The 19,194-nt window shown below is 39.3% G+C and overlaps 2 protein-coding genes across 2 annotated transcripts in view; one reads left to right on the top strand and one right to left on the bottom strand.

The window, feature by feature from the left end:
* PLCE1 (phospholipase C epsilon 1) overlaps window positions 1-6,565 on the top strand; it is a 233,145-nt gene extending 226,580 nt beyond the window's left edge. Inside the window, 1 exon segment of the mRNA XM_036734522.1 lies at window positions 2,659-6,565. The gene's annotated coding sequence lies outside the window, so the exon portion shown is untranslated.
* A 2,274-nt stretch (window positions 6,566-8,839) lies between these two features.
* The window catches only part of NOC3L (NOC3 like DNA replication regulator), a 49,323-nt gene continuing 38,968 nt past the window's right edge, over window positions 8,840-19,194 (bottom strand). Inside the window, exons 19-21 of the mRNA XM_036735870.1 lie at window positions 18,250-18,347; window positions 10,287-10,371; window positions 8,840-9,994 (exon numbers count right to left, since the gene is read on the bottom strand). Coding sequence (XP_036591765.1) covers window positions 9,866-9,994; window positions 10,287-10,371; window positions 18,250-18,347 — 312 coding nt within the window. The 3' untranslated portion in view covers window positions 8,840-9,865. The remainder of the gene's footprint in view (window positions 9,995-10,286; window positions 10,372-18,249; window positions 18,348-19,194) is intronic.

Raw genomic sequence — 19,194 nt, 5'->3', positions numbered from 1 at the left:
TTACCCTCTGGTTCTGGAATATCAGTGAAGTTTTCCTTGATAATTTCTTGAAAGATAATGTCTAGGCTCTTTTTTTTTTTCATCATGGCTTTCAGGTAATCCAATAATTTTTAAATTCTCTCTCCTGGATCTATTTTCTAAGTTAGTTATTTTTCCAATAAGATATTTCACATTGTTTTATATTTTTTCATTCTTTTGGTTTGGTTGTTTTGTTTCTTGATTTCTCATAAAGTCATTAGCTCCCATTTGCCCAATTCTATTTTTAAGTATGTTCTTCAGTGAGCTTTTGAACTTCCTTTTCAATTTGGCCAACTCTACGTGTTAAGGAGTTTTTTTCTTCAGTGAATTTTTGTGCCTCTTTTTTGATTTGGCCAGTTCTGCTTTTTAAGGCATCCTTCTCTTCATTGGCTTTTTGGACTTCTTTTACCTTTTGGCCTAGTCTGTTTATTAAGGTGTTATTTTCTTCAGTATTTTTTGGGTCTCCTTTACCAAGCTGTTGACTCTTTTTTTCATGATTTTCTTGCATCATTCTTATTTCTCTTCCCAATTTTTGCTCTACATGTCTTACTTGATTTTCAAAATCTTTTTTGAGCTCTGCCGTGGCCTGAGACAAATTCATATTTCTTTTGGAGGCTTTGGATGGTATCTTTTTCTGAGTGTGTTTTGATCTTCCTTGTCACTATAGTAACTTTCTGTGATTGGAATTTTTTTCTGTTATTTGCTCACTTTTCTAGCCTATTTCTTGACTTTTAACTTTTTGTCAAAGTACAGCTCTGCTTCTAGGGTGGAGGGCACACTATCCCAAACTTCAGGGGTTTTGTGCAGCAGTTTTCAGAGACAGTTCTAAGGACCTGTAAGTTTTCACTTCTTCCAAGGTGGTATGATCTAAGAAGAGGTGTGTTTACTACTCTCCTGGCCTATGTTGTGGTCTGTGAGTGACCACAAGCACTCTTTTCTGTCCTGGAACTGTGATAAAGGTCCCCGCCTCTCCATTGTGCCCATTGTGCTAGTGCTCTTCCTTGCCCTGGGACTGCCACCCAGGATTATTACTCAGATCTGAGTATGGGCAAAGCAACAGAGCCCCGTCTCAATGCTAGCAGAGATCCTTGTAATCTCCTTCTGACCAGTTGGTCAACTCCCTTACCATCTGTGCGCTGAGAGCTCCAGAGCAGCCGCTGCTGCTGCTGATTCAGTGTCTCCTCACCACCACGTGCACAGATGACTGCCCACCCGCCCTTCTTGTGGAAGGAGGACAAGACCAGAGGGTCTTGCCCAAAGCCTCTGTGAGCCCTTCGGCCTTCCACCTCCTGCCCGCACACTCGCTGCCCAGTGTGCAGGACCCTCTGCCCTCTCTCTCACACAACATAGCAAATGTTTATCCTGGCTGTCTCGGGCACAAACTCCACTTTGACTGCTCTGTGCCTTTTCTCTCCGCTCAACATGCCTGCTCCTTTGACTCAATTAACACCTAGTATATGCCAGACACTGTGCTAAGGATTTAAGGCAAAAAGGGAATGACCCTTGCCCTCAAAGACCTTGCTACATTCTGCAACAGAGATGGGAACAAGCATGTATTAAGCACCTACTGTGTGCCAGGCACTGTGCTACACATTTTACAAATATCTCATGTGAGCCTTAGGAGGCGGGTGCTATCACTGTCCCCATTGTGTAGTTGAAGAAACAGGCAGACTGATTAAGTGACTTACTCAGGGTCACATAGCTGGTGTTAAGCCAGATTTGAATTCGGGTCTTTTCATCTCCAGGCCTAGCACACTATCCACTGTGCCACCTAACTAGATACAAAGTATATACCAAATAAATACAGGGTAATTTTGGGTGAAGCTCCAGAAGTCAAGGAGAGGAGGCAGTGTTTGAGCTTAGAAGAAAACTAGAGCTTCTTAGGCAGAGAACAGCCTGGTCAAAGTCCTAGAGATGAGAGATGCCATGTGTGAGGAACAAGGAGGCCAGTTTAACTGGACTCTCAAATGCACTTAGAAAGGCAGGTTGGAAGCAGTCTGGGAAGGGCTTGACATGCCAAAAAGAAGAGTTTGCATCTTGATCTTAGGGAACCACAGATGTTTAATGAACAGGAGTGACATGGTCAGAAGTGTTTTAAGAAAATTACTGTGGCAGTCATGTGGGGATGGAATGGGGCAGAGAGGGAAGAGTTGAAGATGATTTGGAGGTTTCAGAGTTGGGTGACTGGAGGGAGGGTGGTGCCTTCAACAGAAAGAGCTAAGTGTAGGAGGAGTGAGTTTAGGGGAATAGAAGACAGACATATTTTAGACATGCCATCTGCATGGAGAAGAGCAAACCCATTGGGGGCTGATGAAGTCACCAACAAAGAGTGGAGAGTGAAGGCCCCAAACAGTCCTGGGACCCACCCACCCACAACTAGGCGGCAGGAGGCGGATTACAATCCCACAAAGGGCAGCCTTTGCAGTACTGCAGCCATCTTCTCAACCCCCTGACCCCTCAGTCCACAATGACTTCTCTGAACCGTGATTTCATCATCCCTTCTCTGGGTGCTGCCTGCCTCACAGGAGTCAGATGAGAGAATGTGTGGGCATTACTTTGAAGCACTGTACTTAAAATCAAAGGCATTTTAACATTTCCCAGTGTTTCTGGGCCTTCATCTTTCATCACATTGAATTGCAGGTGCAGTGCCCTTCTTACGTGGAAAAAACAAAATTAAAAAGCAGACAGCAGGAAGTACACGGACAGTTTCTGAATGGAGACTTTCTTCTACTGACAGCATTCAGTTCTTGCTGCCTGGTCCCCCTCCATCTTCCTGAGGAAGGCATGTGCAGGTCAGCGGGACATCTGCACCTGTGCCACAGGTTACAATCGTCAGAGAAAGGACTATGCTCCTTACACTTTCCTTGATGCAGAGAAGTGGATTTAGAGAATACCAGTGTCTATCACTGCACATTGTTTGACTATCTGGCATCACTAGGCATTGCAAATGTGAATACAGCTTTTAGAATGACAGCATGTTGTAATGAGTGGCCTTTGCAGGAGGCCGGATTCGGAGGTTCAAGGCTGCTGCAGTGAGCCTGGCTTCCCGGCAGCCTTACACTCTTGGTCTTGGTCGAGGTTCCTTTTCTGTGTCAGGGGGAGTGACAAATACATGAGTACATTTCACTGAATGTATCACTGTTCCATTCCCTCTCTTTCTAGTTTTTCCTCACAGAATCTTAGATGGTATAACACTAATTAATTTAACATATCTACTGACCTCTTGACAAAAGGAACTTTTTAGCAAAACTAGTTTTTCAACTCTGTGTTTAAAGTAAAATTATTTATTTTATTGACCCAAGGTATGTACTGACACTGTAGTGATATATTTATTATTCATGGGCTTTTATATCTCCTTCATATTAGAAGAGTATTATTTAGGGATTCTGTTAGAAAATTTCCTAATAAGAAAAATCCTATTCTGAACATTTGAAATTGGCCAAAACGTAATGCAAAAAGTTTTGATACCATTTCTGACAACATAGCAAATGTTTATCCAAGACTGAATTTAAAGTTCAATATAAATTTTGAAACTTTTGCTATAGAAAAGAAAGGCACAGAGAAGAGAAAGGAAGAGAAAATCAAGGCATAGCTTGACCTCAGTGCATGCTGTCAAGCAGCAATTTGGATAATTGTGCTTCTCCTGTTGGCTGAATTCTAATTTAAAATAAGTATCCCCACGGGAAAAATGGGCAACAACATATCTCATTAAAATGACACTCAAGAAGCCTAATCTTCTCATCAGAGAGCTCTGCATGTCAGTCCTCAGTGTAGTCTCCAGGCACTGAACTCTCCTAAGTCATCCTGTCTGTGCCTGGGTCCTCAACACTTTCATTCAAAGAGTAAGTTATCAAAATGTCTCAGTCGCAGCTGAATTCCCTCTCGTAGCTCATCCCTGGACTCTATGAACTGTGAGGGCTGAAGCAGCCAAACTGGTTGGAGAAGACAACAGGGCCTCCTGTTTACATAGTGCTCTTCTCCTAATCCCGTCAGGAAGTGACAGGTCTGCTATTCTCATTTTTAGGCAGAGGAAACCATGACTCATGGAGTCTGCAGTCCCACCAGGACCAGCTCCTTCTCTTTTCAGCCGGAGCAAAAAAAAGTTTTTCCAAATTTCTGTTTTAGAAGTGAAATTATTTATTGACCCAAGGTACATGGTAACACTGTAGTAATAATATTTATTACATATGGCTTCATCTGGGAACAGAACCAACTGTAGCAGTTCAATGGTACGATATACGTACACAGTCACGTACACTAATCACATCGGATGCTAAGTTCATGACATAAAAAGGGATGCTATCTATTCCTTAAAATATATCCCTCATCAGAGAACTCTTATCAAACTTCAGTAAATAGTAACTAAAGCTGTTGGTTCAATTGCAGTCATTGCTCATTAATGTTTGTAGGGGGCTCATTGTCTGTCTGATGTGTGGCATTTACTATAGCCAGTACCCCTATAGTTTCCTAATAGTTTTGTGGAGTGGTGGTCACTAAGGAAATGTGAATATCTAAGTTAATCTATCTAGATTCTTAAATTGACTAAATGTAAAAGCAAAATTGTACTAAGTATCTGAAAAGTAAAGTCAACTGCTATCCCTTTTCCATTTAATGGTGTTATATACTTATAGTCAACTTTCTCTAGAATACATATTCTGTGTACTAGTTGAAAAATAAGACCTCTGATGCTTAACGTAAGTTACATAAAATTGTCACACTGTAAATCAAGATGTTTTTTCTTCCTGTGAATGATCCTAGAACTTGAGAGTGGGTCTGTTTTTCATCTTCGTAGGAATCTGGGTCACAGGCTTATGTGAGGTGTGAGCAAATGAGAAGAAAGTGAACACGAAGCCAAGTGCATCAAAGACTCTTAGGAAAATCACCAAAAATACAACTATGTGCCCTCACAAGTAACACTACAAAACAATGAAGGCCAAATCTGAGTAAGGCATTAGTTCTAAAGATCATGTGCAGAAGTCCATAAAGAAAAATGTTTGTGTAAGAGTCCTCTCTTGAGGCTAGTTCTACTTTTCAAATGACAAAAGGTCAGTAAGCACAAGAAGGCCTTTTATGGCATCAAAGCCTCTCTGGAAGCTTCTCATTAAATCCTAGGCTGCAAGTAGCACATCTGTAGCACTGGGGACTCTATATAACTCCTCCTATTTTCTACAATTCATGCTTAAAAGTTTTCCCCAAATGACTTAATCATACTTTAAAAAAAATTAAATATTTAACAACCTTTTTAAACTTCTTGTGCTAATTTATTCAAACTGAAATCATCGAGAGTCATTTGCCAGGAATGTTTCCTTTATCTGCCTTTTGATGCTTATAGCTGACTAGCACCACTCCCTTCCCCTTTGAGTTTTTTTTATCTTCAGCAACAATGCTGAAGGTCCTTGATGAACAAACACCCTGTGCAACCTCCCCCCAAAAAAAGGCTAGAGGATATTTTTTCTTGCAAAAATCCAAAATTTAATGCATTCATCAAGTACATCACTGGTCCAAGAACATTAACACTACAAATCAGCACCACAGGATGAAGGAACTTTCCATTTCCCCTCAAATTACTCATCAGAAATGAAAATAGTACATAGTATTCCATTTCAACACTTATCTTTTTAGTATATTACTAGTAGTTCCGGCATACCTTTATTTTAAGATAATTCTTACCTGGTGACCCAATACTTTAACAAGGCTAAATTAAATCAGGCAGTTCAAATGCAATGCCAGGTCAGCTTTTAATTTTCATGTTGGAAAACAGTAGGATTTATATTGTTAGTCCTCCACTCTAGCCCACAATCTCCCACCCTCCCACCCCATCCAAATCCTACACTCATCCTTTAAGGCTCACATCCTCTACGAAGCCTCTCCCAACTACTTAAGGCTACAATCATTGCTCACTCACCTGAAGTCAATTCAAATTCACAAACAGTAAGTACCCCTTATATATGTGAAATACACTGTGCTTAGATACCCAAGGATACAGTTTCTGGCCTCAAAGGGCTTACCTCATACTAGAAGATAAATATATCACTAGATCTCGTTCATACTTCTCACTTGCACTTAAGAGAAATGCTTTACATCATCATCTGGTTCACATCAAGGTGTTTGCGTCCCAACGATATTTTAAGCTTAAGGGCCCAGATCTTACAATTGTGTCTCTTTTCCCTTTTATCAGGCCCTGGCCCATGCTCATAATAGGTACTCAAACCTTACTGAACAGAACAATTAAGGTGGTTTCAGAACACAGCCTCTCTACGCATAAATATGTTAATATTTATCACCTATTATTTTGCTGTAATCCTTATTATGACAACTCCTAGGGTATTCAGTGACACCAGTTAGACAACACTGTGTTCCCAGTGTACATCTCAAAACATGTCACACACCGAGAGCATCCATTAGGGATGCTTTATAGAGTTGGGAAATTTTCGTACATTGAGTTTCTATTAAATTTTAAAACTGATTTTTCACCTTAACTGTTTTCTGCCAATTTGAAGTACAATTGTATATGTATATGTTTGAAAAATAAATGGTTTGTGATGTCTATTGTCCACTTCTCTCTATTTGATGCAGCCAGATGTTCTGTTCCCCTCTGGAACTGCTTATGGGCTTAGCCTAACTTTTATAAATGAGCTGTTACACAAAGCTTTACATTAATGAAACATTTTTAACATATTCTCTTTTTCCATTAATTTCCAACACAAAATTGAAATACTCTTAATTGAAAAATTTTATTATTAAATAAAAATATATTAATAAATGATAAAAATACCGAAACAAACCCAGAAATGGATTCTCCAAACAGAGGTAAGTGAATAAGGGAGCTGCTGACTTTTTATTACTCACATGTTTATTATTACAAGAAGTATGAGATCTGAAACTCGAAAGAAGATGGAAGTGGACTGGCTCCTTCCTATGGCTCTGTAGCAAAGAAGGATCTTTTGCAGATTGTTTGCTTTTTTAACTTTCATGCCATAAAAAAGTCAAAGAATCTTCTGTATTTGAGGAAATGTGTTGTAATCAAAGCACTTACAATGAACCATACCCAGGATTAAAAAAAAAAACAAAACAAAAGCATCTGACAACACAGCTTCCACCTCTCTTAACAACTACAAAGCTATTTGTGTTCCACAACAGAGATCATTTGCTAGAGGCTGGGTCGGTGATACACCTGCCCACACAACTGTGCAAGTAGCAGAGCTGGACACTCAAGCTATGGAGAGCTAATATGGTGATGGCAAAGACAACCTCACCAATCATTATGGGGATCACCTGGGCCCCAAAGGGAGATCTTTACCCTGATTTTACAGGTGAGGAAACAAGATTGCATGTTTCTTACCTGAGGAGAACAATTAAATTTTAATTAAAAAAAACGAAAAGGCTGGCCCTTTGACACCAGCTTTAGTGCTTGTTTCCCTGTGCTTCATGCTGTTGGTATTTAGTCAGACACTTTAACTGTATACAGTTTCCTTGGGGGCTAGAAGCTTCTCATCCTCTTCCCATATTGGGCAATTCAGAGTTCAGGTCTCCCAAGTTAAAAAGCCCCAGTTCCTTTACCTGATCCTCTTACAGCAGGGCTGTCCAAAATGTGGCCTGCCTACAAGCATGGAAATTTACATAAATGCTTTAGTAAAGGAAGCTGAGCTACCACAGAGCTCTCACTAAAATGGCAAATCAAAATATACTGTCTATTGCTTCAATAAAAACCTAAGGTTGGACAGCCCTGTCTTACAGCATCATATGGTGATTCTATCACCCTTCCTAAAATGTGGGAACTAAACAAATCTGGCCTAAGACACTAGCTTATTAGCTGTGTGACCCCGGCCAAGTCACTTACTTCTGTTTGCCTTAATCCACTGGAGAAGGAAATGCCAGATACTGGAGAGTATCTTTGTCAAGAAAACCCCAGAGGGGCACCTAGGTTGCGCAGTGAATAGAGCACAGGCCCTGGACTCAGGAGGGCCTGAGTTCAAATGTGACCTCAGACACTTGACACATTTACTAGCTGTGTGACCTTGGGCAAGTCACTTAACCCCAATTGCCCTGCCTTACCCCCTGCAAAAGAAAAGAAAACCCCACAGACAGTAATGGCCTTCTATGGTCCACAGGGTCACAAAGAGTCAGACACAACTGTATGACTGAACAACCACAAGAGAAATGAACATGACATCTAGCTGTGACCAGTAGAGAGTACAGTGGCACTGTCATCACTGGTCTTGAACTTTTAACACTGCCCACAATGGCATTAGCTTTTTTTTGCCAGCCAAGTCCTGCTGCATGGAGCTGGCAGTCTTCCCCTCAAACTTCCTGATCTAATACACACAGCCCCTCTTCATCTGTCTCTCTGCCAAAGTTTATTTAAACCCAGGTTGTGGGATGTTAAACCATTAAATGGTTTACTAAAAACTTAACTCAGTATCAATTTAATCAACTTCTTTTGCTTTACTGTTTAATTTCAATGCAAAGTACTTTAATTTTTCAACCAAACTCTCCAATCTCTGCAGAAGTCTTTGACCATTCAGTCTCAAACCACTCAATTTACTCTTATACATGGTCTTGTTTAGGGTATGCTTCATCTGCTTCTACTTTTTCTAGTTTGTGTCAGAAATCCCAGATTTCTTTGTATTCATCATACTTCTTGTCTGTCATATGTGCATTCTATTATATTAACGTGCCATAATTTACCTGTTTCTCTATTATAGAACATGAATTTTGCTTCTAGGCTTTTCTGTTTGCCCTCACAAGTAACACTACAAAAAATTTTGAATGTTTTCAAGTTATATTCCCAACAATAAAACTGAATTATTAAGTCAAGGAGTTTGATTACTTAAGTAACTTTTATTTGGTATTTCCAGACTACCTTCCAAACAAATTTTACAAGTTTGAAATTTTACCAGCAATAAAGAATTATGTGCCTGCTCCTGCTGCCACTCCTGGAAGTCACTGCTTTTAATGATCTTTTGCTAATCTGGTGAGTGTGAGAAATGACATTGAGCATTTTTCCAAATGATATTTAAAAATGTGTGCTGCTGCTTTTGAAAATTCAGATTCTTTGTGGCTTGGGAATTAACATTAAGACCTATTTTAGAAGTCAACTTTTTAATAGAATCATAAATTTAGAACTGGAAGGGCCTCCCAATACTCATCTTGTTTAGGAAAGTGCTAGAAATGGTATCTGAACCGATTCTCTCCATATTGGTCTAGTGCTCTTTCTACTACACCAGGATCACCTAGTGCTAGTAAGTTTCCTCAAGATTCAGCCCATAATTTGAACCTGCCAAGATCATTTTGGTGTCCTGATAGTCAATAAAAGATCAAGCTATACCTCAAGCTTTAAGTCAGAGGCAAATCTGACTGATGTCTTCATTACTCCATTAGGTCGCTGAGAAACTGTTAGAATTAAAGCTTTTAAAAAAATTTAGTAAAATATATACTGAGCATAAAGAAAACATCTTTCATAAAAAATACCAATGTTGAAATTAAACAAAAACGTTTTGTTTGGTTATAAACAAGTGTTGGCTGCAAAAAAGCATTCTACCAAAGGGCATTTTTTTCATGGAAAACATTATGCAGACAACAACTCAGCCACTAAATACAAGTATTCAGGAATTTCAAAATCTTACTACAATTTAATATATACTGTACAAAAATTACCAGCAAATTAGTCACAAAATATTTGAGAAAATACCTCCTTTTCTCCTTTCTCACATATTCTCACTAGCTGGTAAAGTAGTCAACACTAGGTCTTTGGTCATCAATTCTCAGCATTACCTTCACAAAGGTAGGCTAAAACAAATGATGCCAATAGGTATACATATGTAATCATTTTCTTCCAGCTATCTTCCTATTGCACCGATGTTTTTAAGTATCTGGTGAAATCCAAAGGCAGTTGAATAGTAGTTTCATTGCAATGAGTTCTTATTAGTTGGTTTAAATCTTCATTTAGATATGAATCCGCATGGAAAGTTTTATCCTGAAAAAAAAAATCAGTATGTACAAACTCAAAGTTACAGGCAGAACAGCTCAACCCTTCTGGCTAAAATCGGAAACAGAACATGGTTCTTCTACATTGTATCTTATCTGGCCACTGACCATCTCTTGTAATGAAATGAAATTGCCAGCATTCCCTCTGTAGAGACTTGCTTTCGTGCCACCATCACCTCCCTTCAACATGTCCTAAATTTATTCTACCTATATGATCAATTCAAAAGTCAAGCTCTGAGGTGGGAAAAAAAAAAATCTCACTTTAAGAAACAAAAACATACCTTCTTTGAGGTACTGGCTGACATAACAGGAGGATTAAACGTCATTGTCTTCATACTGTAAGTTTCAAAAAGTTCTGTAGCTGATCTGTAATTGCAAAATATTGATTATCTTTGTAAGTTTCCAAGATGACACTGTATCATGTTATCAATAATGTGAAAATGACAGAATGTGGTCATTTCAAGAGAATGTATACAAAGAATTACAAATAAAGTAAATAGTAATTAATGGGGAACTGCTAAACAGTTGTGGTACATGAATTCACTGGTATACTACTGTGTTATCACAAATGAGAAGCATTGACAGACTCATCTGAACTAACACAAAGGAAATAATCAGAATCAGGAAAACAATCCACAACTACAAAAATGGAAACAGAAAGAACAACAAAACGAACGAAACAGAATGCTATGAAATTAGGATCATCAAGCTTACTCCCTAAAAAAGAAATGTGATAAGGTACCACCTCTCCTAACATTTTTGTATAAGATGGGAAGCTATGGATGTGGAACACTACATATGTGTTTTCTACATGATGGATTAGTTTTGCTGAATTGTGTTTGCCTTTTTTATCCTTTGTTATAAGGAAATACAAGGGTGGGGGAAGGGAATATGTAGGTAACGAAATGATCAATAAAAATTTTAATTAAAGAAAAAATAAAGATCATCTAAATCAACAACCATATGAAAAATGCAGTTATCACTACTAGGCATCACTACAAGATATCACAAGACAGTGAAGATGGGGAAAAGAATCATATGTACAAAAATATTTGTAAAAGAACTTTTTGTCACAACAAAAACTAGAGGCAAATTAGATGCTCTATCTGTGGAATGGCTTAACTTTTTGGCATGTGGATGTAATGAAATACTGAGCCTTAAGAAATGACAACATATGATAGATTCAAAGAAACTTGGAAAAACTTATATGAACTGATACTGAGCAGAAATAAACAGAACCAGGAAATTATGTCTCTTGAACTTTTCATTCCTCACAGGAAGAGGAGTTAAACCCTCTATGGAGGGCTATCTTCCAAAGAATGGATGATTTAGCGCCACAAGTACCATCAGTTGATATGTCATCCATTGAGGAACATATATGTTAAGAGATTAGTTGAAATGTTTGTTGACTCACTGCACTAATTTCAGATCTCCTGTCTTCCATAGGCACATATCAAGGACATGACATAGAATCTCTTAATACTTGTCCAGTCTGATGATCACTACGCACTTCTGTTGCATCTTGCGGGCACAATCAATAATCAAGCATTTATTATGTACCTACTATGTGCCAAGCACTATGCTAGGTACTGAAGACACAAAGACAAAAATTAAATATGCCCGCCCTTAATGAAGATTGCTTTTTATCAGGAGAGACAGTGAATATGTAAGTATGTGCAAGAGATTTTACAAAAAATATACTACAAAGTAATTGGGTGATAGGAACACTGCTTAAGATTATGAAGTTTGGGGCAAGAAACTCAAAACTTCAAGAACACAAGTGGTATTTTTTCATCACTGCAAGGTCTTCAGAAGAGAAAGAGCAGATCTGCAAACTGAAGAGGTGGTTAAGATAATATGTGAGAAGCAGATGTCTATTTCTAGACCATGGCTTAAAATTAGGAAGGACAAACTCTTGACCAAGGATGTATTATTGGGGGGAAAAATGTATTTGTCTAGAATCCTCCAAATCTGACCAGAAAGGGATGAAAGGGAGAAAGAAAGAAGACGACTGTTTACATGTACATCCACCAAGCCAGACAGCACAGAAAGTAGACAAAATGCAGAAACGGCAATGGAAATATCCAAAAATTGACAAAATCAAAAAAGGAGGCATACCAACGCCCAATGCTCAAGGTATTTATATATAAACACACAAAGTAGGGGGAAATAAAGACACTAACACAAGGAGACAAATTTGATTACATGGGAATAGTTTTAACTAATACAACCCTTGAAGGTTTGGTAAATTATTAATCAAAAAATCAAATTATCATTTGATTCTCTCAACCCCTTTTTACACATGAGGAAGGGATTTGCTCATAGTCACAAAACTATAAATGCCAGAGGCTTGGTAGAATAGACCTCAAATTTGGAATGTGGCTTTGTTAGAGTATACTTTATTCAAAGGGAACAGGACAGTGAGAAGCATGCCAGTTCAGCATTCTACAATGTGGCTCAAGAGTCTAAAATGCTCTAAGATTTTTGAGCCACCCTTTAGATTAAGAAGAAATATAAAGGAATCCAGGAAGCAGGAGGGAGAATACTGGAGAGCAATCAGTGATGATCAATGAAAGCAAAAACATAAGTGATCCTGCTGTTGGTGTACGTTACAAATCAGCTGGCTGGAAAAAGACAACAGATGAGTTCATGAGATACATCATCAACCTGACCCAGTGGCACCCTGTAACAGACAGAACTAGCAATTTATCTGACCTGCCTTCTTGATAATTCTACCCTTCCAAAGACACGGAGCAAACTGCTACACTGACTCTACCTCTCACCAAAGAGGAAGTGGTTGCTGGGACAGCAATGATGGGAATGGAGGGACAATGACTGGCCACTAAGTCTTAAGATTTGTGACAGAAGACAGAAAACCAGGCATTATGAAAGCAGACTTCAAAAAGTTCAGAGGAAAACAGTGAGGATCCCATAGGGGAAAGAATTTTTTTTAATCAAATACCTCTAATAAGGGTTAAATATCCAAAATATGCAAACAATTCTCAAAAGAATTCCAGAATGTTCCCATTGCTGTTATTAAGAAAACCTTGAGGTTTCACCTCACACACAGAAAACTGGCAAAGATGACAAACGATGGAAAGGACTGTGAAGAGAGGCACATTAATGCTTTGTCAATGGAGTTATGAATTAGTACAGCTGTTTAGGAAAGCAGTAAGCAAATAAGGGACTAAAATGACCACATCTTTCGACAGTGACCCAGAGATCCCATTATTAGGCATATACCCCAAGGACGTCACTGACAAAAAGTTCCCACAGACACCAAAGTATTTAGAGTAGCACTTTGTGTAACAGCAAAGAACTGGAAACAAAGGAGAAGCCCATCAATAAGGTGACTGGGTAAAGAAACTGTGGAGCATAAATGTAACCAACACAAAGTACGCTCTAAAACAGCCAGGAGGGATACAGAGAAGCATGGAAATATTCGTGTGAACTTATGCAAAGTGAAAGAGGCAAGAAGAGGAAAACATCATACACAATGACGACAATGGCTACAAAATAACAAATACCAGAAACAAGCAAAACTGAATGCTGCAAAATTACAGAAGTAAAGGTAGGCCACAGAGAAGAAAAGATATCTCCCCCTCCTTTGCAGGCAGGGGAAAAGGTCCACAACCAGCAGCACTGTCTCCAAAGTCAGCCTCTTTTTGCTGGTCAGTTGGTTCTGCTGACTCGTCCGCACTGGTGTAGTGCATTACATAAGACATCAGATCTTCTGGAAGGGTTGATCTGTTTTACAGATTTCTTTTCTTTTGTTAATTAATTTTTTTTTCTTTTGGAGGAAGAAGTAATCAGGGTTAAGTGACTTGCCCAGGGTCACACAGATAGTAAGTGTCTGATTTGAACTCAGGTCCTCCTGACTTCAGAGCCGGTGCTCTATCCACTGTGCCTGCCACCTAGCTGCCCCAAAGTTCTTTCTTATAAAGGAGCATTCTCTAGAAGGGGAAAAGAAGAAAATCCAGGCAATGTAAAAAGAAAAGATAACAATAAAGGTCTTTTTTTTAAAAAAGAGGCTCCTATGGTCTAAAATTCTATAATGGAAGTTGGCTAAATTCTGGAAATACAAAGAATAAAATTCCTAAAAGGAAGTAAAGGAGTTGTCTAAAAGAAACTGATCTGGATACAAAGGAAAGTGATCAAGCAATCTAGATGGCGCAGTGAGTATAACACCGGCCCTAGAGTCAGAAGGACCTGAGTTCAAATCCGGCCTCAGACACTTGAAATATTTACTACCTGTGTGACCTTGGGCAAGTCACTTAACCCCAATTGCCCTGCCCCCCCCCAAAAGAGTGGAAGTTAATCTTGATCCACAGGTGACACCAGATTCCAGCCATCCAGGCAGACTGAATCCAGACTGTACTATCACGTAGCCATCATGTTCATAAGAAGAACATAAAAACTGCCTAAGGAAAAAAAGCAGGTTGCACAAATAATGCTGGGCCTGGAGTCAGAAAGATAGGAGTTCAAATCCTGCCTCAAACACATGCTAGCTGTGTAACCCTGGACAATTCACTCAAATCTCTCTGTGTTCCAGTTTCTGGGATCCTCACAGCACTGACCTCAGAGCTGTATTAGTGCAAGGAGGATCTGACTAGTGTCCCTGGAATCTGTGCTTTGGATCTGTGATATATCGCATCAGCGACTAAGAAAACATGCAGAAAAGACAGGCTGATCAAATCTGCATGTAACACAAAGTAAAGAGAAGAGAGCTGACATACTGCATGAAACTAGGGCATCAAATGCAGATTGGAACACTCAAGTTCAAAACCCAATTTCACACAGACAACTTTGGGAGACAGAGTTAGATAACATTTCAGCAGAAAGCTCAATGAGAGTCAACAGTGTAATACGGTGGCCCACAAACGGAACGGAATCTTAGCACCATGATGAGGCGATTCTGAGGGAGACAGTCCCACCAATCTGGATTGTGATATTCAATTCTGGGCATCACACCTTTAAGAAAGATACTGATAAGCTGGAAAGGACAACCAGAGGGTGGAAAGCCTCAAGATCAGGCTTTGTGAAGACTGGGTGAAGGAACTTCAGCTAAAGGTAAGAGAAAATCTAAGAAGTGCGTGCAGGCTGGTGCACAGCAGCTGTCTTCAGTATGTGGAGGTCTGCATGTGGAAGAGTCTGGCTCCAGAGAGAAGAAATGGCAGCAATGAAGAGCCTTGGCTTCCCCATCTATAAAATGAGAGGGATCAGCTCACAACTCCACCAGCAATGCAACAATGTTCCAATTTCCCCACATCCTTTCCAGCATTTATCATTCTCCTGATTTGTTATTTTAGCCAATCTGACAGGAGAGATGTGGTATCTAAGAGTTGTTTTGATTTGCATTTCTCTAATCAGCAGCGATCCAGAGCATTTTTCCATATGCCTGTAGATAGCTTTAATTTCTTCCTCTGAAAACTGCCTGTTCATATCCTTTGACCATTTCTCAATTGGGGAATGGCTTGTATTCCTATATATTTGGCTCAGCTCCCTGTATATTTTAGAGATGAGGCCTTTATCAGAGATACTAGTTGCAAAGATTTTCTCCCAATTTTCTGCTTCCCTCCTAATTCTTGTTGCATTGGCTTTTTTTGTACAAAAACATTTCAATTTGACATAATCAAAATTATCCATTTTGCATTTTGTAATGCTCTCTATCTCTTGTTGGGTCATGAATTCTTACTTTTCCACAAATCTGATAAGTAAACTATTCCTTGCTTTCCCAAATTACTTAGAGTATCAACTTTTACTCCTAAATCATGAACCCATTTTGACTTTATTTTGGTATATGGTGTAAGATATTGGTCTATGCCCAGTTTTTGCCCTACCATTTTCCAATTTTCCCAACAGTTTTTGTGAAATAGTGAATTATTAGCCCAGAAACTGGCCTCTTTGGGTTTATCAAAGAGTAGATTGCTAAACTTGTTGATTTCACCTACTTGTGTACCTATCCTATTCCACTGATCCACACCCCTGTTTCTTAACCAGTACCAGGCAGTTTTGATGACTGCTGCTGTGTAGTACAGTTTAATATCTGGTGTGGCTAAGCCACCATCTCTAGCATGTCTTTTCATTAATATCCTAGATACTCTAGACCTCTTGTTTTTCCAAATGAATTTTGTTATTATTTTGTCCAGCTCAGTAAAAAAATTTTTTGGTAGTTCGATTGGTATGGCACTGAATAGATAGATTAATTTAGGTAGAACCTACACGACATAATGCTGAGTGAGCGGAGCAGAGCCAGGAGAACGTTGTGCACAGCCACAGATATATGGATTCCGTGAGGACCAACCCTGACATACTGTGCTTTTCTCAGCAACCTAAGGGGCAAGGACAACTCCAGGGGACTCACGATGGAGAATGCTATCTTCATCGAGACAAAGAACTGCGAAGTTTGAATACAGACTGAGGCACACTACATGCTCGCCTTTTCTGCTTCTCTTTTGTTTTTGTTTTTGGGGTTTTTTCTTTTTTTGGTTCTGTTTCTTCTTTCTCATGATTCATTCCATTGGTCAAAATTCTTCTCCACGACTTGACTAGTGCATAAATTAATTCAATGCGACGTTACACATGACAGTTATATGAGACTTCATGCCGTCTTGGGGAGGGAGGGGGAGGGAGGGGAGAAAAACTGGAACTCAAAACTATGTAGAACCGTGTGTGGTAAACTAAAAATAAATAAAGAAATTTATAAAAAAATAAAATAAAAATAAAATAAAATAAAATGAGAGGGAGCGACTGGGGGGGCCTCTAAGACCCCTCCCAACTCTGAATCTAAGAGGTCACACTCTTGAGATGCAGAAATGGCAATTTAGGCTGAAATGAGAAACACTCACCAACAAAGCTATCCAAAAGTACGTGGGCTGCATCAGGAAGTAGGTAGCAAACTCCTTTAATATAAATCTCCTAAAAGCTGGACTGACCACTTTTCACACATACTAGGAAAGGGAAACCCTGGGCAGAACAGGTAGGACTAGAGCCTTCCAGATGCCTTCCAACTTTTAAAATTCCAGAGTCATCAAGAGTACAGATAAAGACAAAATTTTTTGGACAAGAAGCCTTTCTAGATGGTTCAACAAGAAGAGGACAAAAGAAGAACAGCAGGAAAAGGAACTCCGGGGAGACTCCTGAGGGCAGAAAACTGGCCTCAGAGCCTCTCTGAGGCTGAGAACTCTTCAATCCCACATCTGCAGATGAGACCAGAAGAGACCAAGTAGTATTCTGATGACCATGGGGATTTCACCTCCCAGGAGACTGATGGAAAACTAAAAAATGGAGGTAAGACAAGGGTGAATGCACATATCCAAAACTATCTAGAAGAAAAAGAACCAGTAAGAGGAATGAGTCCCTTCAAGGACAGATACAAGAATTCCTATGCAAGTCTGAAAATCAAAGAACATAAAGAAGCTGCCCAGATTTTAATTAAACCAGGACTGGGGTACAGAATCAACAAGAAGACCTCATTTCCTGCGTATCCAATTTAAGGTACAGCTAGGGATCAAGGTTCAGTGTGGATAAAAAGAAAAAGATTCAAGAGCCAAAGAGAGAGAAAAGGGCTAAAAAGGCATTAGACTCAAAAGGAATGGAGAGAGGAAATGAAAATCTCTATGAGCAAGACTTGCAGCTGTAATGTGCTAACCACACGCTGCTTCTACCCTAATGAAGGCTCACACCAGTGCAAGTAGCCCTTGGGCCCTTGAGGCAAGTAAACTACATGCCGTGTTAGTGCAGAGCAGGAAAGAACAAGGATATGAGGATACATTCTTAGGGGGTGCCCCTTAAAGAGAGCTGCCCTCTACCACCCCAAAATGAGACATTCAACTGCTGCACCTTCAGAGATCAAGTTTCCTTAACAACTTATATAGCGGTGCTGCGATCAAAGTAATCTGGTAACAGGAATCTCCCTTTTGTACTCTAGCTACATCCTAAACCCAAGTTAACAGACATCTTAGCTGTCACCTTCTTCCCACCTAAACTATCTTTCCTCCATTTTGCAAAGGAACACACTTTCAAAATTCTCTCTTACAAAGAAGCAAGAGTGTGTTCAGAACTTCTAATATCCAAGACAGAAAAATGAGCATTCAGAATAAAACTGAGGTTCCCAAACAGCTCAGCAAAGATTAATGCAAGGAAGTGCCAAGACCGATGTCTACAGTAATAAGTCTACGGTAATAAATAAAACACAATCCCGACTCTTAGTTTTGTTATAAGGTATGGTACTGTGAACTTCACCTCCGACTCAAATCTGGTCTGAGAGCTTCAGAACCTTCAGAGGGCGCTCCAGCAATCAGGTGAGATGCAAATCTCTGAACCACAGGATGGTAATGTCTCTGAAAGAGAAGTACAGGATGACTACAGGAATTTGCACGGTACTTTAAGCATACCACTTTGAGAAAACTAAGATTACACAGAGGACTCACAAGGAAGTAAATCAAGAAAACACAAGTCCAGAGTCTCCTCACTGGGCTTACAACAATCAGTCCAGTCACCAAGCTACCAATGAAGTAGCTTATATCATTCTCACTACAGTAAAATGGTGATTCCTCCTTTTTTCTGGGCATTTTACTCTTTTTTAAAAAAATTTTTTTGGTTACATTTTATATTCTGAACTCCCCACCCTGAACTAAAGGACGTGATAGATAGATGGTAGATAAATTGGGTAAAAACCATACTACGCATACTTCTATTTATCAATGCTATCTCTAGAGTTGGAGAGCACTTTCCTTAACAGGTCCTTTGCCGTTGATTTGAATATTTATAATACTCAGAATAGCTTAGCCATTCAGTTATTCTTTGAACAATATTGCTATCAATGTATACAACATCCTCTTGGTTCTGCACATTTCACTCTGTATTATTTCATGCAAGTCTTTCCAAGTTCTTCAAAAAATCAACCTGCCCCCAATTGAGAAATGGTCAAAGGATATGAACAGGCAGTTTTCAGAGGAAGAATTAAAGCTATCTATAGGCATATGAAAAAATGCTCTGGATCACTACTGATTAGAGAAATGCAAATCAAAACAACTCTTAGATACCACATCTCTCCTGTCAGATTGGCTAAAATAACAAAACAGGAAAATGATAAATGCTGGAAAGGATGTGGGGAAATTGGAACATTGTTGCATTGCTGGTGGAGTTGTGAGCTGATCCAGCCATTTTGGAGAGCAGTTTGGAACT

This window comes from Trichosurus vulpecula, chromosome 8 (genome assembly GCF_011100635.1).
Source record: "Trichosurus vulpecula isolate mTriVul1 chromosome 8, mTriVul1.pri, whole genome shotgun sequence".
In the NCBI taxonomy this organism is placed as follows: domain Eukaryota; kingdom Metazoa; phylum Chordata; class Mammalia; order Diprotodontia; family Phalangeridae; genus Trichosurus; species Trichosurus vulpecula.
Note: the sequence above shows the minus strand (reverse complement) of the source record. Positions and strands in the feature narration are given on the sequence as shown.